This window comes from Eretmochelys imbricata, chromosome 4 (genome assembly GCF_965152235.1).
Source record: "Eretmochelys imbricata isolate rEreImb1 chromosome 4, rEreImb1.hap1, whole genome shotgun sequence".
In the NCBI taxonomy this organism is placed as follows: Eukaryota; Metazoa; Chordata; order Testudines; family Cheloniidae; genus Eretmochelys; species Eretmochelys imbricata.
Genome location: NC_135575.1, coordinates 144565617 through 144584650, shown reverse-complemented (window position 1 = coordinate 144584650; position 19034 = coordinate 144565617). Strand labels below are relative to the sequence as shown.

Sequence of the window (19034 nt, the reverse complement as noted above, 5' to 3'; positions counted from 1 at the left end):
GTCATCGTGGAGAGTTCTCTGAAGATGTCCATGCAGTGTGCAGCGGCAGTCAAAAAAGCAAAGGGGATGTTAGGAATCATTAAAAAAGGGATAGAGAATAGGATGGAGAATATCTTATTGCCCTTATATAAATTCATGGTACACCCACAGCTTGAATACTGGGTACAGATGTGGTCCCCTCATCTCAAAAAAGATATACTGGCATTAGAAAAGGTTCAGAGAAGGGCAACTAAAATGATTAGGGGTTTGGAACGGGTCCCATATGAGAAGAGATTAAAGAGGCTAGGACTTTTCAGCTTGGAAGAGAGGAGACTCAGGGGGGATAGGATAGAGGTCTATAAAATCATGAGTGGTGTGGAGAAAGTGAATAAGGGAAAGTTATTGACTTGTTCCCATAAGATAAGAAAGAGGGGCTACCAAATGAAATGAATGGGCAGCAAGTTTAAAACAAGTCAAAGGAAGTTCTTCTTCACTCAGCACACAGTCAACCTGTGGAACTCCTTGCCTGAGGAGGTTGTGAAGGCCTGGACTATAACAGGGTTTAAAAGAGAGCTGGATAAATTCATGGAGGTTAAGTCCATTAATGGCTATTAGCCAGGATGGGTAAGGAAGGGTGTCCCTAGCCGCTGTTTGTCAGAGTGTGGAGCTGGATGGCAGAAGAGAGATCACTAGATCATGATCTGTTACGTTCACTCCCTCTGGGGCACCTGGCAGTGGCCACTGTCGGTAGATGACACTGGGCTGGATGGACCCTTGGTCTGACCCACTCTGGCCACTCTTACGTTTTTAAATGGGGGTATACATTTAAGCTGAGCTTCTATTATGGTGTTTTTAAAGCTTCCACGCAGCCTGCAGGGTTGTGTAGTTCCCCTTTCTGAAATTAAATGCTCCAGTGTGGGCTCAGACTTTCCGGGGGGGGGGGGGGTGTCTCGCTCCAGCTGACCTCTGCTCCCCCTCCCCCCCCCATCAGCAGCCCCCCACGCTCGGCACTGCTGCCGTCCCCAGAGCCTTCTCCTCTGCAGCGGCAGCCTCTGCCCCCCCCCGGCCCCCCAGCGCCCAGCTGCGCGGCCGGCCCCGCACCCCCGGGGCGGGGCGCTGGCAGGAAAGCGGAGTGCGAAGGGGGCGAGCCGGGCCAGGCGCAGGCAGCCGAGCGGGACGCGGGACAGCCGGGCTGGTGCCCGGCCGTGCGCCCCGCGGGCAGGCGGGCTCGGCGCCGGGGGCAGGTACGGGGACAAGCGCGCGGTCACCCTTGTGCAATGGGGGGTGAACACGGGCATGACCCCCCGGGCTGGTGTGGATCCGGGGTAACGCGGCTCGAACCCGTGGGGCTGCGGCGGGCTCCCGGGCGGCTGGAACTCGCAGCCTGCGCGTCCCTCGGCTCGGGCGGGGGGAGTCGCCTGGTCCGCTCAGCCTCTTCCCGGCCCCCCCAGCCTCTTCCCGGCCCCCCCGGCTTTGCTGGCTGCCGGGCCTGCAGGGGGGCGGTTCGGGTCTGGGGCTGAACGGTCCGGCTGCGGCAGGGGCCCGGGTGGCCGCAGGCGCGGAGGGGAGGCTCCCGGCGCGGCGCAGGGCGGCTGCCTCCCCGCGCTGGGGGATCGCCCCGCGGGCCCCTGCCAGCGCCCGGCCGGCGGCGTTGCCGGCGCTGGTTGTCGAAGGGCTCGGTCTCGTTCGACGCCCAGCTCCCAGGGGGTGTTTTCCAGGCGCTGCCCCTCCGCTCACAGCAGGCGGCCGTCACAGGTGGGGTTAAAGGGACCCCGCTGGAGGGAGTCAGCCCCCCAACCCCGAGAGATTAGCTCCCCCTCCTCGCCCACCCGCAGCTGCCGGTTTTGGACACGGACAACGCTTCACCCTCCCTCTGCTGCTGCGTGCGAGGGACCCGCACAGACCGCACGCCGCAAATGAAAGAGCTCCGTCGGGGCGGGGATGCGCGTGTTTGCCTCTCACCTCTTCCAGCCCTGGCCAGGGTAGGGCTCCCACGGGCCTGAATCCTCCGTCAGCAGGGCCAGGGCGAGCGCTGGGGGAGTTAGTCTGTTACCTCTGAGCCCAGGCCTCCTGCCTGGGGACCTTGGCAGCAGCGGCAGGTAGAGATGGGATTTGTTTTTCTGACTGATGCCCCTTTAATCCCTGAATAGCCCCATGTGATTGGCCACCTGCTGGAGACCGACACTGCTTGCTTGTGGCTGCTCTGTAACTACTAGCAAAAGGCCAGAGCCCTGTCCCGGCACCCAGGCCGCTTGCTCGGGAAGGTGGGTGCACTGGAGGTAATTGCTTCACTTCCAGACATTTTCACAGCTGGTCACAGGAGTGACTCTTGGGTGGGCACTTCCTGGCAGTGAGTGACTGGCTGGGTGAAGGGTCTGAAGGAAAGCGAGAGAGACAAGTGCAGGCCTGGGGGGGCTCCTCCCTGCTTTGGTGCCAGTTCAGAGAAGGGCTTAAAAAACTAAGGCACCAAACCCTCTTCCTGCTGGGATGAGCCCCCATGCCCCTTGCCAGGAGGCAGGGAGACCTAAAGGTAGCCGTTGTGTCACAATTGTGGCTTTTAAGCTAATGGAAACACTTGCCCTTGGTTTAGCCCTGTCTACGCTAGGAGTACGGTCTCCGAAAGCTCTGGCTGAGCCAGCGATAGCCATGGTGGTGGAGAGTAGGAGAGGGCTTCTGTCTCATTTAACGCAACCCCGTGCAAAGCTGTTAGTATTGCAATTCAAAGCTCAGTCCTGCAATGGACAAGTTCATGGGCATGTCTTTGAATATACTCGGGCATTTCACAGTAAGCTGGAGCTATGCAGCCAAATAAAGAGGAATAGAAGATGCTGTCTGTATATGGTGGTGTAGTCTTCCTTATAAGGTTGGTTCATGCTGTAATGCCAGGACAGATCCCAAGACACATAGATGACAGGGGATGGATCACGTGATGATTCCCTGTTCTGTTCATTCCCTCTGAAGCACCTGGCATTGGCCACAATCAGAAGACAGGACACTGGGCTAGATGGACCTTTGGTCTGGCCCTGTATGGCCGTTCTTATGTTCTACAAGGTAGTTTGCTGAGCATAACTAATTAGGATTTAGGATTAGTGTGGCATGAGGAACTGATGGGCGGGTGACAGGAAGCCACAAATTAAGCAAAGACAAAAGAGAGGAGTGCTTGTGGCACCTTGGAGACTAGTCATAAGAGAGTTGACTGATAGGAAGTTTGAAACCACAAGTAAAGGGTTCAGAGTAGCAGCTGTGTTAGTTTGTATCCGCAAAAAGAACAGGAGAGCTGGAGCCTCGAAAGCTCCTGCTCAAATAAATGTGTTAGTCTCTAAGGTGCCACGAGTCCTCCTGTTCTTTTTGTGGCACTTTAGAGACTAACACATTTATTTGAGCACGAGCTTTCGTGGACTAGAGCCCACTTCATCGGACGCATAGAGTGGAACATGCAGTAAGAAGATTATACACATACAGAGAACAGGAAAAGGTGGAGTAAGAGGCTAATTAGTTAAGATGAGCTATTATCAGCAGGAGGAAAAAAAACCCTTTTGTCGTGATCATCAAGATGGCCCATTCAGACAGTTGACCAGAAGGTGGGAGGATACTTAACATGGGGAAATAGATTCAATATGTGGAATGACCCCGTCACTCCCAGTCTCTCTTCAAACCCAAGTTAATGGGATCTCGTTTGCAGATTAATTCAAGCTCAGCAGTTTCTCCTTGGGAGTCTGTTTTTGAAGCTTTTCTGTTGCAAAATTGCCACCTTTAAATCTGTTACTGAGTGGCCAGAGAGGCTGAAGTGTTCTCCTACCGGTTTTCGAATGTTATGGTTCCTGATGACAGATTTGTGTCCATTGATTCTTTTGCATAGAGTCTGTCCGGTTTGGCCAATGTGCATGGCAGGGGGCATTGCTGGCACATGATGGCATAGATCACATTGGTGGATGTGCAGGTGAACGAGCCTCTAATCGTGTGGCTGATGTGATTAGGCTCTATGATGGTGTCCCCTGAATAGATATGTGGGCAAAGTTGGCAATGGGCTTTGTGGCAAGGATAGATTCCTGGGTTGGTGTTTCTGTGGTGTGGTGTGTGGTTGCTGGAGAATATTTGCTTCAGGTTGGGGGGCTGTCTGTAGGTGAGGACTGGCCTGTCTCGCAAGATCTGTGAGTTGGAGGGATCATTTTTCAGGATAGGTTGTGATCCTTGATGATGTGCTGGAGAGGGTTTTCAGTTGGGGGCTGAATGTGACGGCTAGCCACTATTAGCAGTTGAGGATGAGTGTAAGGAATACGTATAACCAAAATGTACAGGTGTCAACAGCGGGGATACTATAGAAATATCATGGCAACTAATTGACAAAAGCTAATGAGGTAAATAGGTAACCAATTAACAGTGTGGTGACCCCCCCAGAGATATGAGTGTGGAAGCTTAGATAAGGAAAAGGGGCCAAGACACATGAATATGCCTAGCCAGGAAAAGTGTGATCAACCTACTGACAACCACCTAGGAACTGTCTGGGATGGGGAATGCTGTAAGTAACGCAAGTGCTGGTCATGTGTCATTATTTCTCTGTGCCCTGCTGGGAGGGGGGTGGGCGTTTGCCTGGTTAGCTAATAAAAATAATGGTTAAAGAAAGGGCAGGGTGGTGTCCTGCTAGCCTCTCTCCTGTAGCTGATCTGGCGGCTGACCCTACCCAGACCACTGCAGTGTAGACCCCCGCCCTGGGGTGGGCCAAGAGTAACTCAAACCCACACGTAGGCTACAATGCCGTCTAGTTAGTATTACTGTAGGAACCCGAACGCTTGTGTTTCCTCACTCAGATTTAATGTTGCAATAACATAGTTCTTAGCTTTTCTCTCCCAGAAATTGAAATCAGTCTCTCAGAAGTGCCCAGTTAGGGCCCTGTCTAACCCGAGGGGGAAAGGCGGTGGTGGTGGGGAAGGCAGGTACAAGTGCAGCATCCCAAACTTTTGCTAAATTAAACCTACAAAGGAAAAATACTGTGGGAGAAAGCTGGGCCCCAGTGAGTTTTGCCCTGGGACTGTTGTAGGCCAGTATTTCACCCTGGGCCGTGTGCTTTGTGTCTTGGTGATGGAGAGAAGCTGGAAAGGTGTGAACATTTTTTTTGCCCCTGTTCTGTTTTTCGTACCTTGGCGCTTGTCTGCGGAAGGGGCTCCACCTCTCCCAGCCCAGTTCAAGCGGCCCAGCCCCCTAGCTCTGAGGCAGTCCTGCCAGTATAAAAGGGCTTTTACCCGTGTACTTATTCCCAGATGGGAAAGGGAACAAGCCACACTAGTGTAAGGACCTTTCAGCAGTGCAAGGCACTGGTGTAACGATACCCATAGGTGAGCGAGTCCCTAACCGACGTAGCACAAACGGAGTGGAAAGAGCGGGAGTCGAGTCTGCAGAGAGGAACTCGGGTGCGGGGGGGTGAACCCTTCCCAAGGGCTCTCTTCCTCTGCAGCATGTGAGCCACACGGGTGTTAACAGCCTGAATCCCACCCCCCTTCCCCTACTTGATTGGGATTCACAGGTGGGTCGGTGTCCTGTAACCTCGCCCGTAAAAGCGGGGCAGGCTGGTCTAATGTTAAAATCCCGCCCAGGAACAAAACAAGTCCTGCCGAGGGGGAGGATGGCCTTGGCGGGTGGGCCTGGGCTGCAGGGCAGTGGTTTCGCTGGCCCAGCGATGTCTGCTAGGAACGTGGGGGGAGGTGGGAGAGAGAAACGCTGGAGCTGTGCTGGCAAAGCTCAGGCTCGACGCAGTTATGGGCCTGCTGGCAGCATAGCCCGTTCCAGTCAGGGAGTTCCCAGCGTGTCCACAGACTCCCCTGGGACCTTGGCCCTCCCTCAGCTCTCATCTGCAGAGCAGTCCCTCACGCTCTCCCTTTGCTCAGACCGGGAGTTCCTGGGGGCCAGGCCTGCCTCTTTGTACAGCACCTGGCACGCTGGAGCCCGGATTTCTCTCTGGCATTGCCGTATAAACCAGAGACTCCAGCTGGGCCTTCACTCCAGGCTAAAGAAGCCAGAAGGGGCGCAGCCCCGCTCCTCTGCCCCCTGCCCGCTTCACGGCTCTCCCTGGAACAGCCGCAAGGCCGAAGCGGAGCTGAAAAGCTCCTTCTTTCCCATCAGCCTTCCAGGGGCAGGGCCGGGTCGGCGCCGGGCAGGGTCTGCGTGGTTCAATATCTGGACGTCCGGCCCAGTGCTCCATGGTGCAGAGGTGGGAACGCTGGGCCATGGCAAGCTTTGAGGTGGCTGCTGCCAACACCCGACCCCGGGCCAGAGGGTGTCTAAGGGGCTGGGCTTTAATGGGCCATCCCGGAATGGGTGGAGGAGCCAGTGGAAAACAAGCAGGGCAGCTGGGTAATTAAAGGCCCCATTCACCCTGGCTCTGCGCCTTGTTCATCCTTTGCCCCAGTGCCAGGGGGCGTCCCACGCTACGCAGCGGGTCTCAGTGCAGGGCACAAAGCAGAGTCTGACTCCGAATCCACTGCCTGGGTTCCCCTGGTCTCCGCCCTGCCTCCCACCCGGCAAGAAGCCCCCGGGATGCAGGAGCAGCAGCCTCAGCACTCCAGGCAGAGAGGGTCTGTCCGTCCTCGCTGGGTCAGTGCCCAGGGCCTGAGAGTCCCTCGAGAACTTGCTTTGTGTGGCTCTGTTAGTGTTCAGTTTGGATTAACGAACTGGCGACAAAGCTAGACCAGCACAGAGCAGCTCGAAGCCGCTCTGAACCGATGGGCTGACTTCTTTCCTCATGCCCCAGTTTTTACAACGTTCACGAGGGAACCTACGATTTCCGTACCTGTTCTTGCCAGTTTCTTCTCTTGTTTTGAATGACGTTTTCCACGAGTCTGCCAAACGTAGAGGTGTCGTGTGCTCGCTCTCCCTTGGTACCGGGTGTATGGGGGCCAGGCTTCCACAGGACCAAATATTTTACCCTGTCGCTCTGCCATTGTGTCGTATCCAGCCGTGGCATGCTGCACCGTGGCCCAGCATGCAGTTTGCGAAGCCTTCACGTAACACCGACCTTGTCCCTGACCGGGTACCAGGAAGAGGGGTCCCCGCAGCTTACCAGCTTGCTGGGCCCAAGTGCAAAGCATGCTGGGAGAATGGTCCAGACATTTTGCTCTTAGCAGAAGTACAAAGGGTTTGGGGGAAACGTGACCTGAAAACACGTCATAGTCACACAAACCACGAGCCCAACAGCTGCTGTTGACACTGCACCTGATCCTGGCTGACAGCTCTGTGTCTGGCCTCCCTGTGCTGCCCTCCTGGCGGCGGGGGCAGTGCGCGGGCAGCCTATGTGCGGGCAGCCTGTGGGAGTTTTCCAGGGGGTGCGGAGGCCGCTCCCAGCGTGGGTGGAGGAGGATGCAGGCCTCAGTCTCGTCTCTCTCCTTCGCTGAGCAGGGCTCTGCTTGCTGGGGAGCGGCCGCCTGCCGAGCCATGGTCACTTTCGTCACGCACGAAGTCCGGCAGCTCCTGCACAACAAGTTCGTGGTGGTCGTGGGGGATTCCAGTGAGTCAGCCGAAGGGACGCCGGAGCCCCCCAGCGCGGGGGGTGGGTTCCCTCGACCCCTCTCGGCCACGGTAGAGCCGAGTTGTCTTTGGCTCCACGTTCAAAGTGGGTTTTCCTGCGTGCCGGGCTGCAAGCTCCCTGCAGCCCCAGCGGGGCTCTGTGCCTCGCCAGCAACCGTGGGTTTGCCCTGGCTTGCGCAGACAGAGCGGCTGCGTGGGGTAACCCCCTTCCGCGGCAGGATGGCTGGGGAAAGGCGAAGGGCAGCCAGGCCTCTGAACTCGCCTCCTGGGGCGGGGGGCAGGGAGTTTGAGCCCTGCAGTGAGCAGAGTGGATTTCTCTGACTTCCCTCTGGGTGCCCTGTCGTTCTGGCCCCACTCCGTAACTGAAGCTGGCCTGGGGAGGGAGGGTGTTCCCTACGCTGGGTGAGTTGGACCCGTGTCTCCGCTACGCAGCGCTGCCCTTGCACCCCCTCCCCCAGAGTCCGTGCAGCACGACCGCCCTGCCCACCCCCAGCACGGCAGCTGGCATGTCGTCTCGTTCCTGACATCTGCCCCCCCAGCCGCAGCCCACCAAGCGCGCCTGGCTGGCACAGACACGTCCCATTCTGAGCAAGGGCCTCTTCCACCCCGCCCCAAACGAGACCCGGGGCTGGTCCTTGCGTTAGCGCCCAAGAGGTGAAGATGTTGCTCCCCCAAAGACGGGCGACCCCAGGCTACCTCTGTCTCCATTTTCCCTTTGCAGTCCAGCGATCGGTTTACAAGGACCTGGTGTTGCTTTTGCAGAAGGATGCTCTCCTCAGCCAGTCCCAGCTGAAAGCCAAGGTACTGAGCCTGCGGATCCAGAGCAGCCAGCCTCTGTCCCACAGGGCTGGGGAACTAAACCACACGCAGCTGCCATGTCGCTGGGGCGCTTCTCCAATCCGGGGTCCGTGCCCCTGGGTGCCCCCTGCTGGGCCTTGCGCCCCCGACAGCTGTCGCTTCTGGTGCAGTCAGCTCTGGTGTGTGCTCCCCCTCTGTGGGCACAGCTGAGACAACCAGTTTGGGTGGCTGCTGCTGCATAAAGAGAAGTGGAGAAAACTAATCTGGTTGCCTGGTGGCCAGTAACCAGACAAGCCTCCTTCCTTAGAGGTTTTTAAGGTCCGGCTTGACAAAGCCCTGGCTGGGATGATTTATCTGGGGTTGGTCCTGCTTTGAGCAGGGGTTGGACTAGAACCTCCTGAGGTCCCTGCCGACCCTGATGTACTCTGGCTCTAAGCCGGTGCCCTCCCAAAGGCCTGCAGACTGCGCGGTCCTGGCTCCGGGTCCGGCTCAGCGAAGGAGGAAACAGCTAGAGCTTGTTGGGTCTGAGCCAGCTGTGTCGTCTAGCAATAGTGTTGCTTGACGGGGGAGGAGGGTTTCTTGTTTCCGGTGGGAGGCTTTGAAACCCAGATGTAACCGAAGAAGCAGAACAGTCCTGGGCCTGGCGCACCCCCCTCCGTGCCTCCCATCAGTGGTTCACGTGTAGAATTGGGGGATGTCTTGCCACGTGAGTGCCCCCTGCTGGCTGGTGTTGGGAATAGCATCGTCCCACTGCGCTCCCCCGGCTGGTGCTCAGCCCCTGCAGCCGTCCAGAGGGAGGGTAAAAGTGGTGATGTCCCGCGGTGCTGGGGTGGGGCCTTGAGAAGGGGCCGGGAGCTACCTAGCCTGGGGTGGGGCTCGGCTATTGGGAGGGGCCGGAAGGGCACGCACCTACAGGCCCTAGTGTTGTCATTTGGGTCCGGGGGAGGCAAGGCCTTGTGGTAGACCAGCACTGGCCTGGAGCTGGGGCTCTGGGATCCAACCCCAGCCCTTGCCCTGGCTTGCTGTGTGCCCTGGGCCAGCTCCGCTCCTCTGTGCCCAGAAGAGGCCTCGGGTCACTCCCCAGCTCACGGGAAGGCTGCAGGCCGTGGCTGGGCGCAGTTCTCGGGGATGGGAGGGCAGAGGACGACCAGGCAGTGGGCACGAGAGGGCATCGCTCCCCTGGGGGTAGAGCCCTGCGCACACACAGGATTTGTATCCGCAGATGTGGGTGTCCGTGGAGCTGCAGGGCTGTACCGGGAACTGGAGCAGCACGTCGGGCAGCCGCTCGCAGGAGCCAGCGCCCTGTGCGGGCAGCTCCTCCTGAGTGGCTGTACCGCCCCCCGCCCCGTCCCCTGGGGCAGGCCCCGGCTCACCAGCTGCTGTCCCGGCTCGCACACCCCGACTTGCACACACTAGTGTGACCAGGGACAGCTGCTGGTGAGCCTGGTGCCCATCCCCGTGGGCAGGGCTGGGGGTGGCACGGCCATGCCGGAGAGCGCTGGCTCCCGCGAGCGGCGGCCCGACACGCGGCTGCTTCGCCGTGGCTGTCGATCTGGTATGGGCGCAGGGCTCTCGGTGCGGGCGACAGGCGGGCTGAGGGCCTCTGCGTCCCGTCTCCGCCAGGGGGAGCTGAGCTTTGAGAACGACTGCCTGGTGGAAGGCGGCATGTTGGGCGAGCTGACCAACGGCACCCACTACAAGGAGGTGCGGCAGTACCGCACGGACCATCACCTGGTGCGCTTCTACTTCGTCACCCGTGTCTACTCCGACTACATGGAGAGCATCCTGGCCGACTTCCAGGCTGGGCCGCAGCCCGACGTCGTCATCATCAACTCCTGCTTGTGGGACGTGAGCAGGTACCCGGTGCTTCCCCCGCCCTGGCAGGAGAACTCGGGCCTCTGCGAGGTCACATGGGGCTGCACAGCACCCTCGGGGAGAGAACTGAGCCCCTCCGGCTGCCACAGCCCGGCCAGGGCAGCTAAAGGAGGCTCTCTGCTGGCAGTACAGGGCCCGTGAGACACACATCAGCGGTTCCGAGTCCGTCCAGCCAAGGGCAGTGCTGGGCATATAGGCACACGGCAGCTGGTTCACTAAGACCCCTGCGTTGTGGGAGCCTGCCCCACGGACACAGACGTTCCTGCTTTTCACTCCGTGGGGCCAGCCGGGCTCTGTCCCTCTTGTGCAGGTGCAGCCAGCAGCATTACTTAGCCCAGCCCAGTCTGAGAGATCTGGGCAAGCCCGGTGAGCGAGCCAGGAGGGCTGGCTCGGCTAGTGACGGGGCTGCCGACCTGCCACCTGCCCAAGAGGAGGGAGCTCGGTGCTGCACATGCATTCTGCTCTGGCGGTTGGCCCGTGCCCATGGTGTCTGAGCACCTCGTGGGTGCCACTCGCGGGGCTCTACTCGGGGATGGTGAGGTGTCTCACAGCTGGGGGAGCGGGTCTCAGAGGGGCACAGACAGCGAGCAGGCCCCCAGCTTCCCTCTTGCCCCGCAAACTCCGTGTCCCACGCTGGGGGATGGTGGGGCAACCTCCCCTCCCTGCCCCTGGCCGATGGTGGCATCTCAGTGCAGAAACGCCTGCCTGGCCAGCCTCGCCCATAGAGCCGTTTCTGCAGAGCGGCTGGCCGACAGGCTCCTGCCTTTGCCCAGTGCTGCTCCTCGTGGGGGCCAGATGGATCCGACCCCGTGTCAGTCCTGAGGGCCATGACTTCTGTCTGCTCTGCTGCCCTGCAGGTACGGCCCCAAGTCCATGAAGCAGTACCGGGTGAATCTGGAGAAGGCCTTTAACCGCCTGGACAAGGTGCTGCCCCATGCCTGCCTCCTGGTGTGGAACATGACGATGCCCGTGGGCCACAAAATCATCGGGGGCTTCCTCACCCCAGAGGTAACGCGAACTGCAGCTTCGCCCCGGACCCCGGTGCTGCTCGCTGAGGGTGCTCTGGGGGATGTGCGGCTGGGACTGGGATAAAGTGCTGAGCCCAGGGGCAGGGCCAGCTACCGGGGCTGGTACCCCCGGCTGCACCGCTCTCCAGCCCACGAGGGCACACCCCGCAGGGCACCCTCCTGGGACAGGCCTTGTCTGAAACCCTAGTCACAGCTCCAAAGTTAACCCTCTGCCTCCTGCGGCCGAGAGCTGCAGGCTGCCTAGCTGCTGTGGGGGGTGAGGGGTTCCCGTCAGCCTGGCCTTGCCGTGCCTTGCACTGGCTGGGCCTCTGCTGACACGATGGGAGCGGATGGAAACAGGCCTCATCAGCTCTCACTGATTTCCTACTGTGAAGTCTCCGAGCCAGAGGTTCATGGAGCTTAAAGGTAGAAGGGACGTTAGATCATCTAGTCTGGCCTGTCTGGCACAGGCCAGAGAAATTCCCCCACTTCCCCCCACGCTGAGCCTAGGTTTTCTAACTTTTTAATCATTCTCCTGGCTCTTCTCTGACCAATTTATCAATATCTGTCCTGAATTGTGGGCACCAGAACTGGACACAGGGATCCCAGCAATGGTCGCCCCAGTGCCAAATACAGAGGGAAAGTCACCTCTCGATTCCTACTTGAGATTCCTCTGTTCATGCATCCCACGATCACATTAGCTCTTTGGCCCCAGCGTCGCACGGGGAGCTCCTATTCCGCTGATTAGCCCCCAAGTGTTTTTCGGAGTCACTGGGTCGAATCCCCTGTCCTGTACGTACGGCGTGCGTTCTTTGCTCCTAGATGTACACGTTTACATTTAGCCATATTAAAACACACATTGTTTGCTTGTGCCCAGTTGACTATGTGAAGCAGATTGCTCTGGATCAGTGACCTGTCCTCGGCATTATTCCCCAGTCCCCCAGTTGTTGTGCTAGCTGCAAACTTTCTCGATGAAGATTTTGTTGTCTTTCAGATCATTGATAAAAATGTTAATAGAGTAGGGCCAAGAACCGATCCCACAGGGATGAGGATTCCCTATTTACAATTACACTTTGAGACCTATCAGTTAGCCAGTTTTTAATCCATTTCATGTGTGCCATGTTCATTTTATATTATTCTAATTTTTTAATCACAATTTTGTGCAGTATGAAATCAAACATTCTGGAGAATTCTAAGTATATTATATCAACTCTATTACTGAAACTTGGTATCTCCTCAAAGAGATCAAGTTAGTCTGATAGGCTAAAGGAAAATAGATCCTATGTTGAGTCGCATTAATTGCATTATCTTCTTTTAATTCTCTATTAATCAAGTCCCATGTCAGCTGCTCCCTTATCTTACCTGGGATCGATGTCAGACTGACAGGCCTATAGTTACTTGGGTCATCCTGGTCACCTTTTTACACTCTGGCACAACATTAGCTTTCTTTTGGAACTTCCCCAGTATGCCAAGACTCACTAAAAATCAATATTAACGGATCAGCAAGTGCCTCAGTCAGCTCCTTTTAAAACTCTTGGATGCAAGTTATCTGTACCTGCTGATTTTAAAATGTCTAACTTTATATCGTCTGTTTCCCTGCCCCCCCATACAGAATAGAAATGTTTATTGAACATGTTTGCCTTTTCTGCATTATTTCTGCATAACACTATTTCCATCTAATAATGGACCAATACCATTGTTAAGATTCTTTTTGTTCTTAATATTTAAGAAACTCCTTTTTACTCTTCTTAACTCTGCTGGCCATAGAGTTCGCATTGTGTCCCTTGGCTTCCCTTATCAATTTTCTACAATTCCTATCTTTTGATTTATGTTCATTATTATCAATTTCCCTTTTCTTCCATTTGTACGTATTCTTTTTTAATTTTGTTTTCTAGCTGTCTTCACTTCCACTCTAAACCCAGGTCAGTTTTTTAACCAGCACATACTTCTTTCTTGATTGTGGCTTTTGGGACATCTAATTCTTAAACAATTCCCCCAGTGATCATTCACATTCTCCTGATTAAATTCTTCCTCTCAGCTGATATGCCTCATGTTTGTTTTCGCTGAAATTGGCCCTATTCAGCCACCAAAGATATGTTACTGGCCTGGACTTTATTCTGTTTGCACCTTATAAATGTGATCAAGTCATGATCACTTGTACCTAAGCTACCATTAACTTTTCCCATTCTCCTCGCCACTGGCTACCTGGCCCTGCTGCAGAAAACAGCCTGCTCTGATCAGCATTCTCTTCTTCCTGCATTCCCGAGCCTCAGCCTGCACGGACAGGCGAGTGCCGAGGACTCAAGGGGTTAAACCTAAACAGGCCCAGGCAGGAAAAGCCGCCAGCTGGGCTGCCCCCCTTGCTAGGCAGCAGGCTGGAAAGGGGTGGTAGCTGTGGGCTGGGCCCTAGCACTCCCTGCCCCTGCCTGCAGCTACTGGCAAAGAGGCCCTGCACCCCCAGGCACGGCTGTGTCTGCCAGGCCGTCCTGCTGTCTTGTACCATCCCCAGGAGCGAGGTGTTCTCGTGGGCCGGGTCCCTGGAGCGTGGCCCTCCCAGTCTGCGGGAGCCCCGCTGGCCTGGCCCAGTGGCTCCTTTCTCTGCCTCCAGCTGCAGCGCCGAGGCAGGAAGGTGCCCCACAATGTGATCGAGGGCAACTTCTACGGGGCCGTCCTGGCCAGCAGCCACCACTTCGACGTGCTGGACCTGCATTACTACTTCCGCTTCGAGGCGCACCACCGCCGGGGGGACGGCGTCCACTGGAGCCGGGCTGTCCACCGCAGGATCAGCCAGCTGCTGCTGGCCCACGTGGCCGACGCCTGGGGGGTCGAGATCCCGGAGAAGAGACCCCAGGACGGCGAGTGGGGGAGCGGGGGATGTCGCAAGAGGGGCTGGGAGATGGGGGGGGTGCCCCTGCGGGGGGTGGGAGATGGGGGGAGGGGGTGGACATGCTGGAGCAAGGGGGGAGAGATGTGGGGGGGAGACGGGGGGGTGCCGCTGCGGGGGTGGGAGGGGGCGGGGGTGGGAGTGCTGCAGCAAGAGGAGGTGGGAGATGTGGGGTGGGTGCCACTGCGGGGGCTGGGAGTGTGAGGGGGGTGGACGTGCTGTGGCAGGGGGGTGGGGGGGCGGATGTGAAGTGACGGGAGGGGGTGAGGGTGGGCGTGGGGAGGAGGGAGTGGGGGTGGGCATGCTGCAGCAAGAGGGGGTGGGAGACGGGGGGTGGGAGCTGGCCGCGCTGCTGATGGATCTGCTTTTCCCTTTCTTCAGGTTGCTTTCAGGCAAATGCTCTGGAGTGGGGCTCGCAGCCCACCCCCTGCCCGGCGCCCCACGCTGCTCCGCCCTGCCCCTGGGGTAAAGATCTTGGTGGTGGGCAAGGGCTGTGGGCACCTCCTTAGGTTGGGCAACCACGCGGGGGGGGCGGCTGGGGAAGGGACCCCCGTCCACTTAGGGGGTGGCCTGTTGCCGGCTCCCAGCCCCCTCCTCAGCCAGGCTTTGGCCACCTCTCTCCTGTGGCCGACAGCCCTGTGGCCCCCTCCAAGGGGAGCTGGCTGAGCGTAGTGCTGCCGAGGGGGGGTGGGCACCTTCCCCGCACTCGTCAGTGTGTGCCCATGGCCGTGCCCTGGGGCGCCAGCCAGCCAGCCGAGCCCGGCCAGGCCCCGGCGTGACTGACGCTGACGAGGCCCCTGCCGGGGCGGCGGGGGGGGGACATGGTGGTAGCCCCCAGCTCTTCTCCTCAGGCCCCCGCCCCCAGCTCCCTACTGCCACCCACAGCACCCAGGTCGTGCCAGGGGGGCTTTGGGAACAGTGCCCGTGTAGGTCGCTGCTGCCAAGAGCCAGCGGGGGGCGCACGCGGCCAACGCATTGCACGGCCCCGGGGCGCAGTCTCCAGGGGCCGCTGCCCCCCGGGGGCTGTGGGGGGCCGAGGGGCTCGGAGCCCCGGGAGCGCCGTCGCGGGGCCCTGCTCTCGGAGCTGCTGGTGCTACCAGCCTGGGGGGAATGAGCTGACCCGAGCCTGGCCCTGGTCTCAAATGGCTCCTTCTGACCCTTCTCCCCCCGCGGCCCCCCAGACTGGAGCCCTTGTCCTCGTCAAAGGCTCTCAACCCTTTTGCCCGGGACCTCCCCAGGGTCCGCGCTCGGTCACGTCTCTGACTTTGCAGGGCCCGAGTGGGACAGCAGCTGCCTGTCCTGGATGCCCCCGCCCAGCGCCTGCCCGCTGCCCCCTCCGGCTCCCCGGCCCCCCTTTGACTTCTGCTGCCCCTCCGAGGACCCCATTTTCCAGGAAGACTCCCCCTTCCTCCCCAGCGACGCGGGGCCTGGCGCGCCCCTCTCCGGATACATCAGCTTCGACAACTGCCCCGGATTCAGTGCGGAGGGTAGGTCCTCGGTCCCACGCTCCTGCCACACCCCCCTTGGTGCACCTGGCCCTGGGGGATTCTCACTTGCGGGGGCCCGTGGCACTCACGACTTCCTGCCTCAATCTCTCGCCCCACTCCTCTTCGGTCTGGCCTGGACACCTCTTTCTGCTGCTGCCTCTGGAGGTCGCTGCTCCGCTCCGCCTGTCTCCTCTGTGACTTTTCCCACTGCTCTTGCCTCTCCATACCCTGCTCCTTCATCGCCCGTCCGGTGCAGCCTTCCTGGCTCTGGCGTGGCTTCCCTCCCGCCCTGCGGCAGCCAAACCCTAGGACCAGGAGGACACTCAACAAAATAGACAGTGACTGATCTGTGGGACTCTCTGCCACGTGACGTGACTCAGGCCAAGAGCTTAGTAGCATTCCAGAGGTGACTGGACCTGGGACGTACAGAATCGCTGCAGTTATGCTCCAGAGGATTAGAGAGCGGGTCTAAATCCTCCTGCTTGGGGTCCAAGCCAGCCCTGACGCTCCCAGACCTGGGAGGAAATGCCCCCAGTTGGGCCTTCTGGGATTTCTTGTACCTTCCTGTGAAGCAGCTGGTCAATGGCTGCCTGGGCTGGGCCGTGAGTCTGATCCGATGGGGCCGTTCCCATGTTCCTTACGACTGTGACCCTGTATCCCTGCCCTGGCCGCTCTCCTGCTCCTCGTCTTCGCGGGTCTGCCTCCGCCTTCCTGCCCTGTGCTGCTTCTCACGCTCGCCTGTGAGCCTTCGGTCTTCTCCCTGCCTGCTCCGGACTGTGTCCTGGTCCCTGCCGGCCCCTTCCCCTCTCCCCGACTGCTCCCTCTGCTGCGTGGCTCGATGGAGGAGAGGAGTCTCTCCACGGTCAGCGGCCCAGGGACCGGGCAGGTGGGCAGCATCTCCTGAGACCTCGGTGTCGCGCTCGTTCCTCTCCTGCGCGGGTCCCCGGGCTCCCTCAGGGCGGCTCCGACGGGGAGAGTGTTGGAGCCAGGCCCTGTGGCGCTGTCTGAATAACCCTGCGCCAGAGCGGCTGGGTCGGAGCCTGGCTCGGGCTGGGTCGGAGCCGGGCTGAGCCGGGCCGCTGACCCAGAGATCCTGCAGTCCTGCCTGGGGGACGGGTACCCCAGGGGATTCAGTAGGGGGCGCTGTACCCAGTGCGGCGCAGGGGCTGCCGAGATGTGAAAGGGACACGTCGGCGTCCTACAGGAGTGGGAGCTGCAGGGTGGGAAGGAATGTCTGTCTTTGGACAGCTTCTGGGGGGTAGAGACAAGCGTTCGACCTACGCAGAGTGCTCCTCCGGTCTGGGCCGGGGGCTCAGAGGGCGTGTTTGCCGCCGGTCTGGGTCAGCTGACTGTGGCTTGCAGGGCTCAGGCTGCGGGGCTAAACGGCTCAGGCTGGAGGCTGGGCTTGGGACCCTCCCCACTTGCAGGGTCGCAGAGATTGGCCCTGTTGTCTATACAGCCATTTTCCAGCCCCCAGCCTGAGCGGGTATAATCCCCTGTGTGGACGGACTCCGAGCCTCCGCGGCTGTTTAGCAGAGCTAGTTAACAGCTTTCCAGGCACCACTGGAAATGAAGTGTCCTGCTAAGACCCTGCCAGTCATGGGTGGGGGAGGGAGGGTTAATGCCCTAACCCCTCCCCCGGCTACTCCCTCCCCCACCTTTTTCATAGAATCACAGAATACCAGGGTGGGAAGGGACCTCAGGAGGTCACCTAGTCCCACCCCCTGCTCAAAGCAGGACCAATCCCCAATTTTTGCCCCAGATCCCTAAATGGCCCCCTCAAGGATTGAACTCACAATCCTGGGTTTAGCAGGCCAATGTGCAAACCCCTGAGCTATCCCTCCCCCCCGAATCAAAATTAGCTCTGATATTCCACAGTGGAGAGAGGAGAAAGTGCAATTAGCATGTAAGGGGGGGCCCATGCCACCAGGTATTAATACCTGTCCCCAGCCTCTCTCCTCTCTCTCTTTTTGTTTTCTTCCCTCTCTTATTTCCCGCCCCCCCCCCCCCACACCCCTCGCCCCCATGACTGGAGAGGTGTTAACAGGCCACTTCATCTTGAAACATGTTAACTACTGACCTTAACCAATCTGTCCCACCCTCTGTGCACCTGGCCCAGACCTGTCTGTGTAGGTCCAACGCTCCTCTCTCTCCCCACCAGAAGTTGGTCCAATTAAGGACATTACCTCCCGTACCTGGTTTCAAGAATTGTCCTGGGCTCCTGGCCCAACTCCGAAAGAGTAACTCTTCTGACCCCTTCCCCCTCGAGCCGTGTTTGTTCTGCAGCCTTTCTGGCCAGCCCGAGCCCTCGTTCCACGGCGTCAAACACCCGCCGTGCTGCACCCAGGAGCTGGCTGCATTTCAGCCCCGGCTTCAGCCGGTGAAGCCCTGGGAGACCTGCAGCCGAACCCTAAGTCTGGCGGCTTCTGGAGCATGGACGATCGTCCTGCACGTGTGATCCCGCTGCTGGGACGATTTGGTCAGGGTTTGCTGCAGCGGGGCGTTGCTCTGAGGGGCCCGGGCGCGGGGACAGGCTGAGCCCCATCACCGGACACTTGACTGCGGAATGCGGGTTAGATTTGTCAAAGGCACAGAGCTGGTGTCACTGTTCAGATAAGCTGCCGGTGCCCAGCTGTCCAGGCGGTGTGAGGGCCGGTGGCTGCTGGCAGTGTGTGGGTGGGTGGGGGGGGGGCACAGGAGGGCGGCTGTGTATCTGGGTGCCCATTGCTCTGGAGAATTGGCCTCATGCAGATCCCTGAGTCCTCCCCCACCCCCCTGGTTCCTGTCCAGACCCTGCTGGATTGACTCGTCTCGCCCCCCACACCCTGCTTCTCGCCCTAGGTCCTGCGAGCCGCTTTCAAGCTTCCTGGGGCGCACCGCACGCTCTTCCGGGCCCGGGGCCCTTCCCCGGCTTCTCAGGAAACCCAGGACCCAGCTTCCCTCCGCACCCCCGGAGCCCGACCAGGAGAGGCCACGGTGGGCGCTCCCACGGCTTCATAATGAGGCGGCAGCCAGTGAGGTGGAGGTCTGGGCCCCCCTACAACAGGCCCCACTACAGTTGCTACTGAGGGGCCCTGGCAGAGCTGGGGCGTCTCCCTGCAGGCGGGGGGGCTCCCTGCCAAGCGCTCGGCTCCGGCTCTGAACAGACTCGGGTAGGGCTGGCTTGCCTGTCTGCAGGTGCGTGCCGCGATGATGCACCTGGGCGTCAGAGGGCGCCCTGGCCGGGAGGCAGCTACCACTCAGATGGCTGAGTTATTACGTGTAGTATTTGGGGTGGGGGGCAGAGGGCTGCGGGGGCCTGGCGAGAAGGGGCTGTGAGCTGCCAGGTGCTCTGGCTCAGGACAAACGCCCTGCTATTGGGCACAGCCGGGCTGGCTCCAGCTGGTGGATGCAGGTGGGGAGGGTGGGGGTTGTTTCCTTTCCCGAGAGCTGGCCGGGCTGGGTCCCTTCCTTGGAGGCTCCCTGTGGACCGGCAGCTCAGGGAGC

General features: G+C 59.3%; 1 protein-coding gene across 3 annotated transcripts; it reads left to right on the top strand.

Moving 5' to 3' along the window:
* Positions 1-1121: 1121 nt before the first annotated feature.
* PCED1A (PC-esterase domain containing 1A) lies at positions 1122-18815 on the top strand. Of its 3 annotated transcripts, none has more exons than XM_077816097.1 (10): positions 1122-1223; positions 2130-2243; positions 7369-7477; positions 8219-8298; positions 9919-10151; positions 11028-11178; positions 13786-14032; positions 14443-14526; positions 15333-15548; positions 18390-18815. In XM_077816097.1, exons 3-10 carry the CDS (start codon positions 7405-7407, stop codon positions 18614-18616), a joined length of 1311 nt encoding a protein of 436 aa, XP_077672223.1. In that variant the 5' UTR covers positions 1122-1223; positions 2130-2243; positions 7369-7404; the 3' UTR covers positions 18617-18815. The 3 variants fall into 3 exon arrangements, with proteins under 3 accessions (XP_077672223.1, XP_077672222.1, XP_077672221.1); XM_077816096.1 differs by having other exon boundaries at positions 2130-2258; XM_077816095.1 differs by lacking the exons at positions 1122-1223; positions 2130-2243 and having other exon boundaries at positions 7330-7477.
* The last annotated feature ends 219 nt before the right edge of the window (positions 18816-19034 follow it).

What these genes read in the sequence shown, in the direction of transcription:
- PCED1A (XM_077816095.1), top strand. Translation starts at nt 7,330, where the DNA reads ATGCAGGCCTCAGTCTCGTCTCTCTCCTTCGCTGAGCAGGGCTCTGCT. An exon ending in TGCTTGTGGGACGTGAGCAG is followed by an intron (nt 10,152 to 11,027) that starts GTACCCGGTGCT and finishes GCTGCCCTGCAG; the next exon opens with GTACGGCCCCAAGTCCATGA. An exon ending in CCCCGGATTCAGTGCGGAGG is followed by an intron (nt 15,549 to 18,389) that starts GTAGGTCCTCGG and finishes TTCTCGCCCTAG; the next exon opens with GTCCTGCGAGCCGCTTTCAA.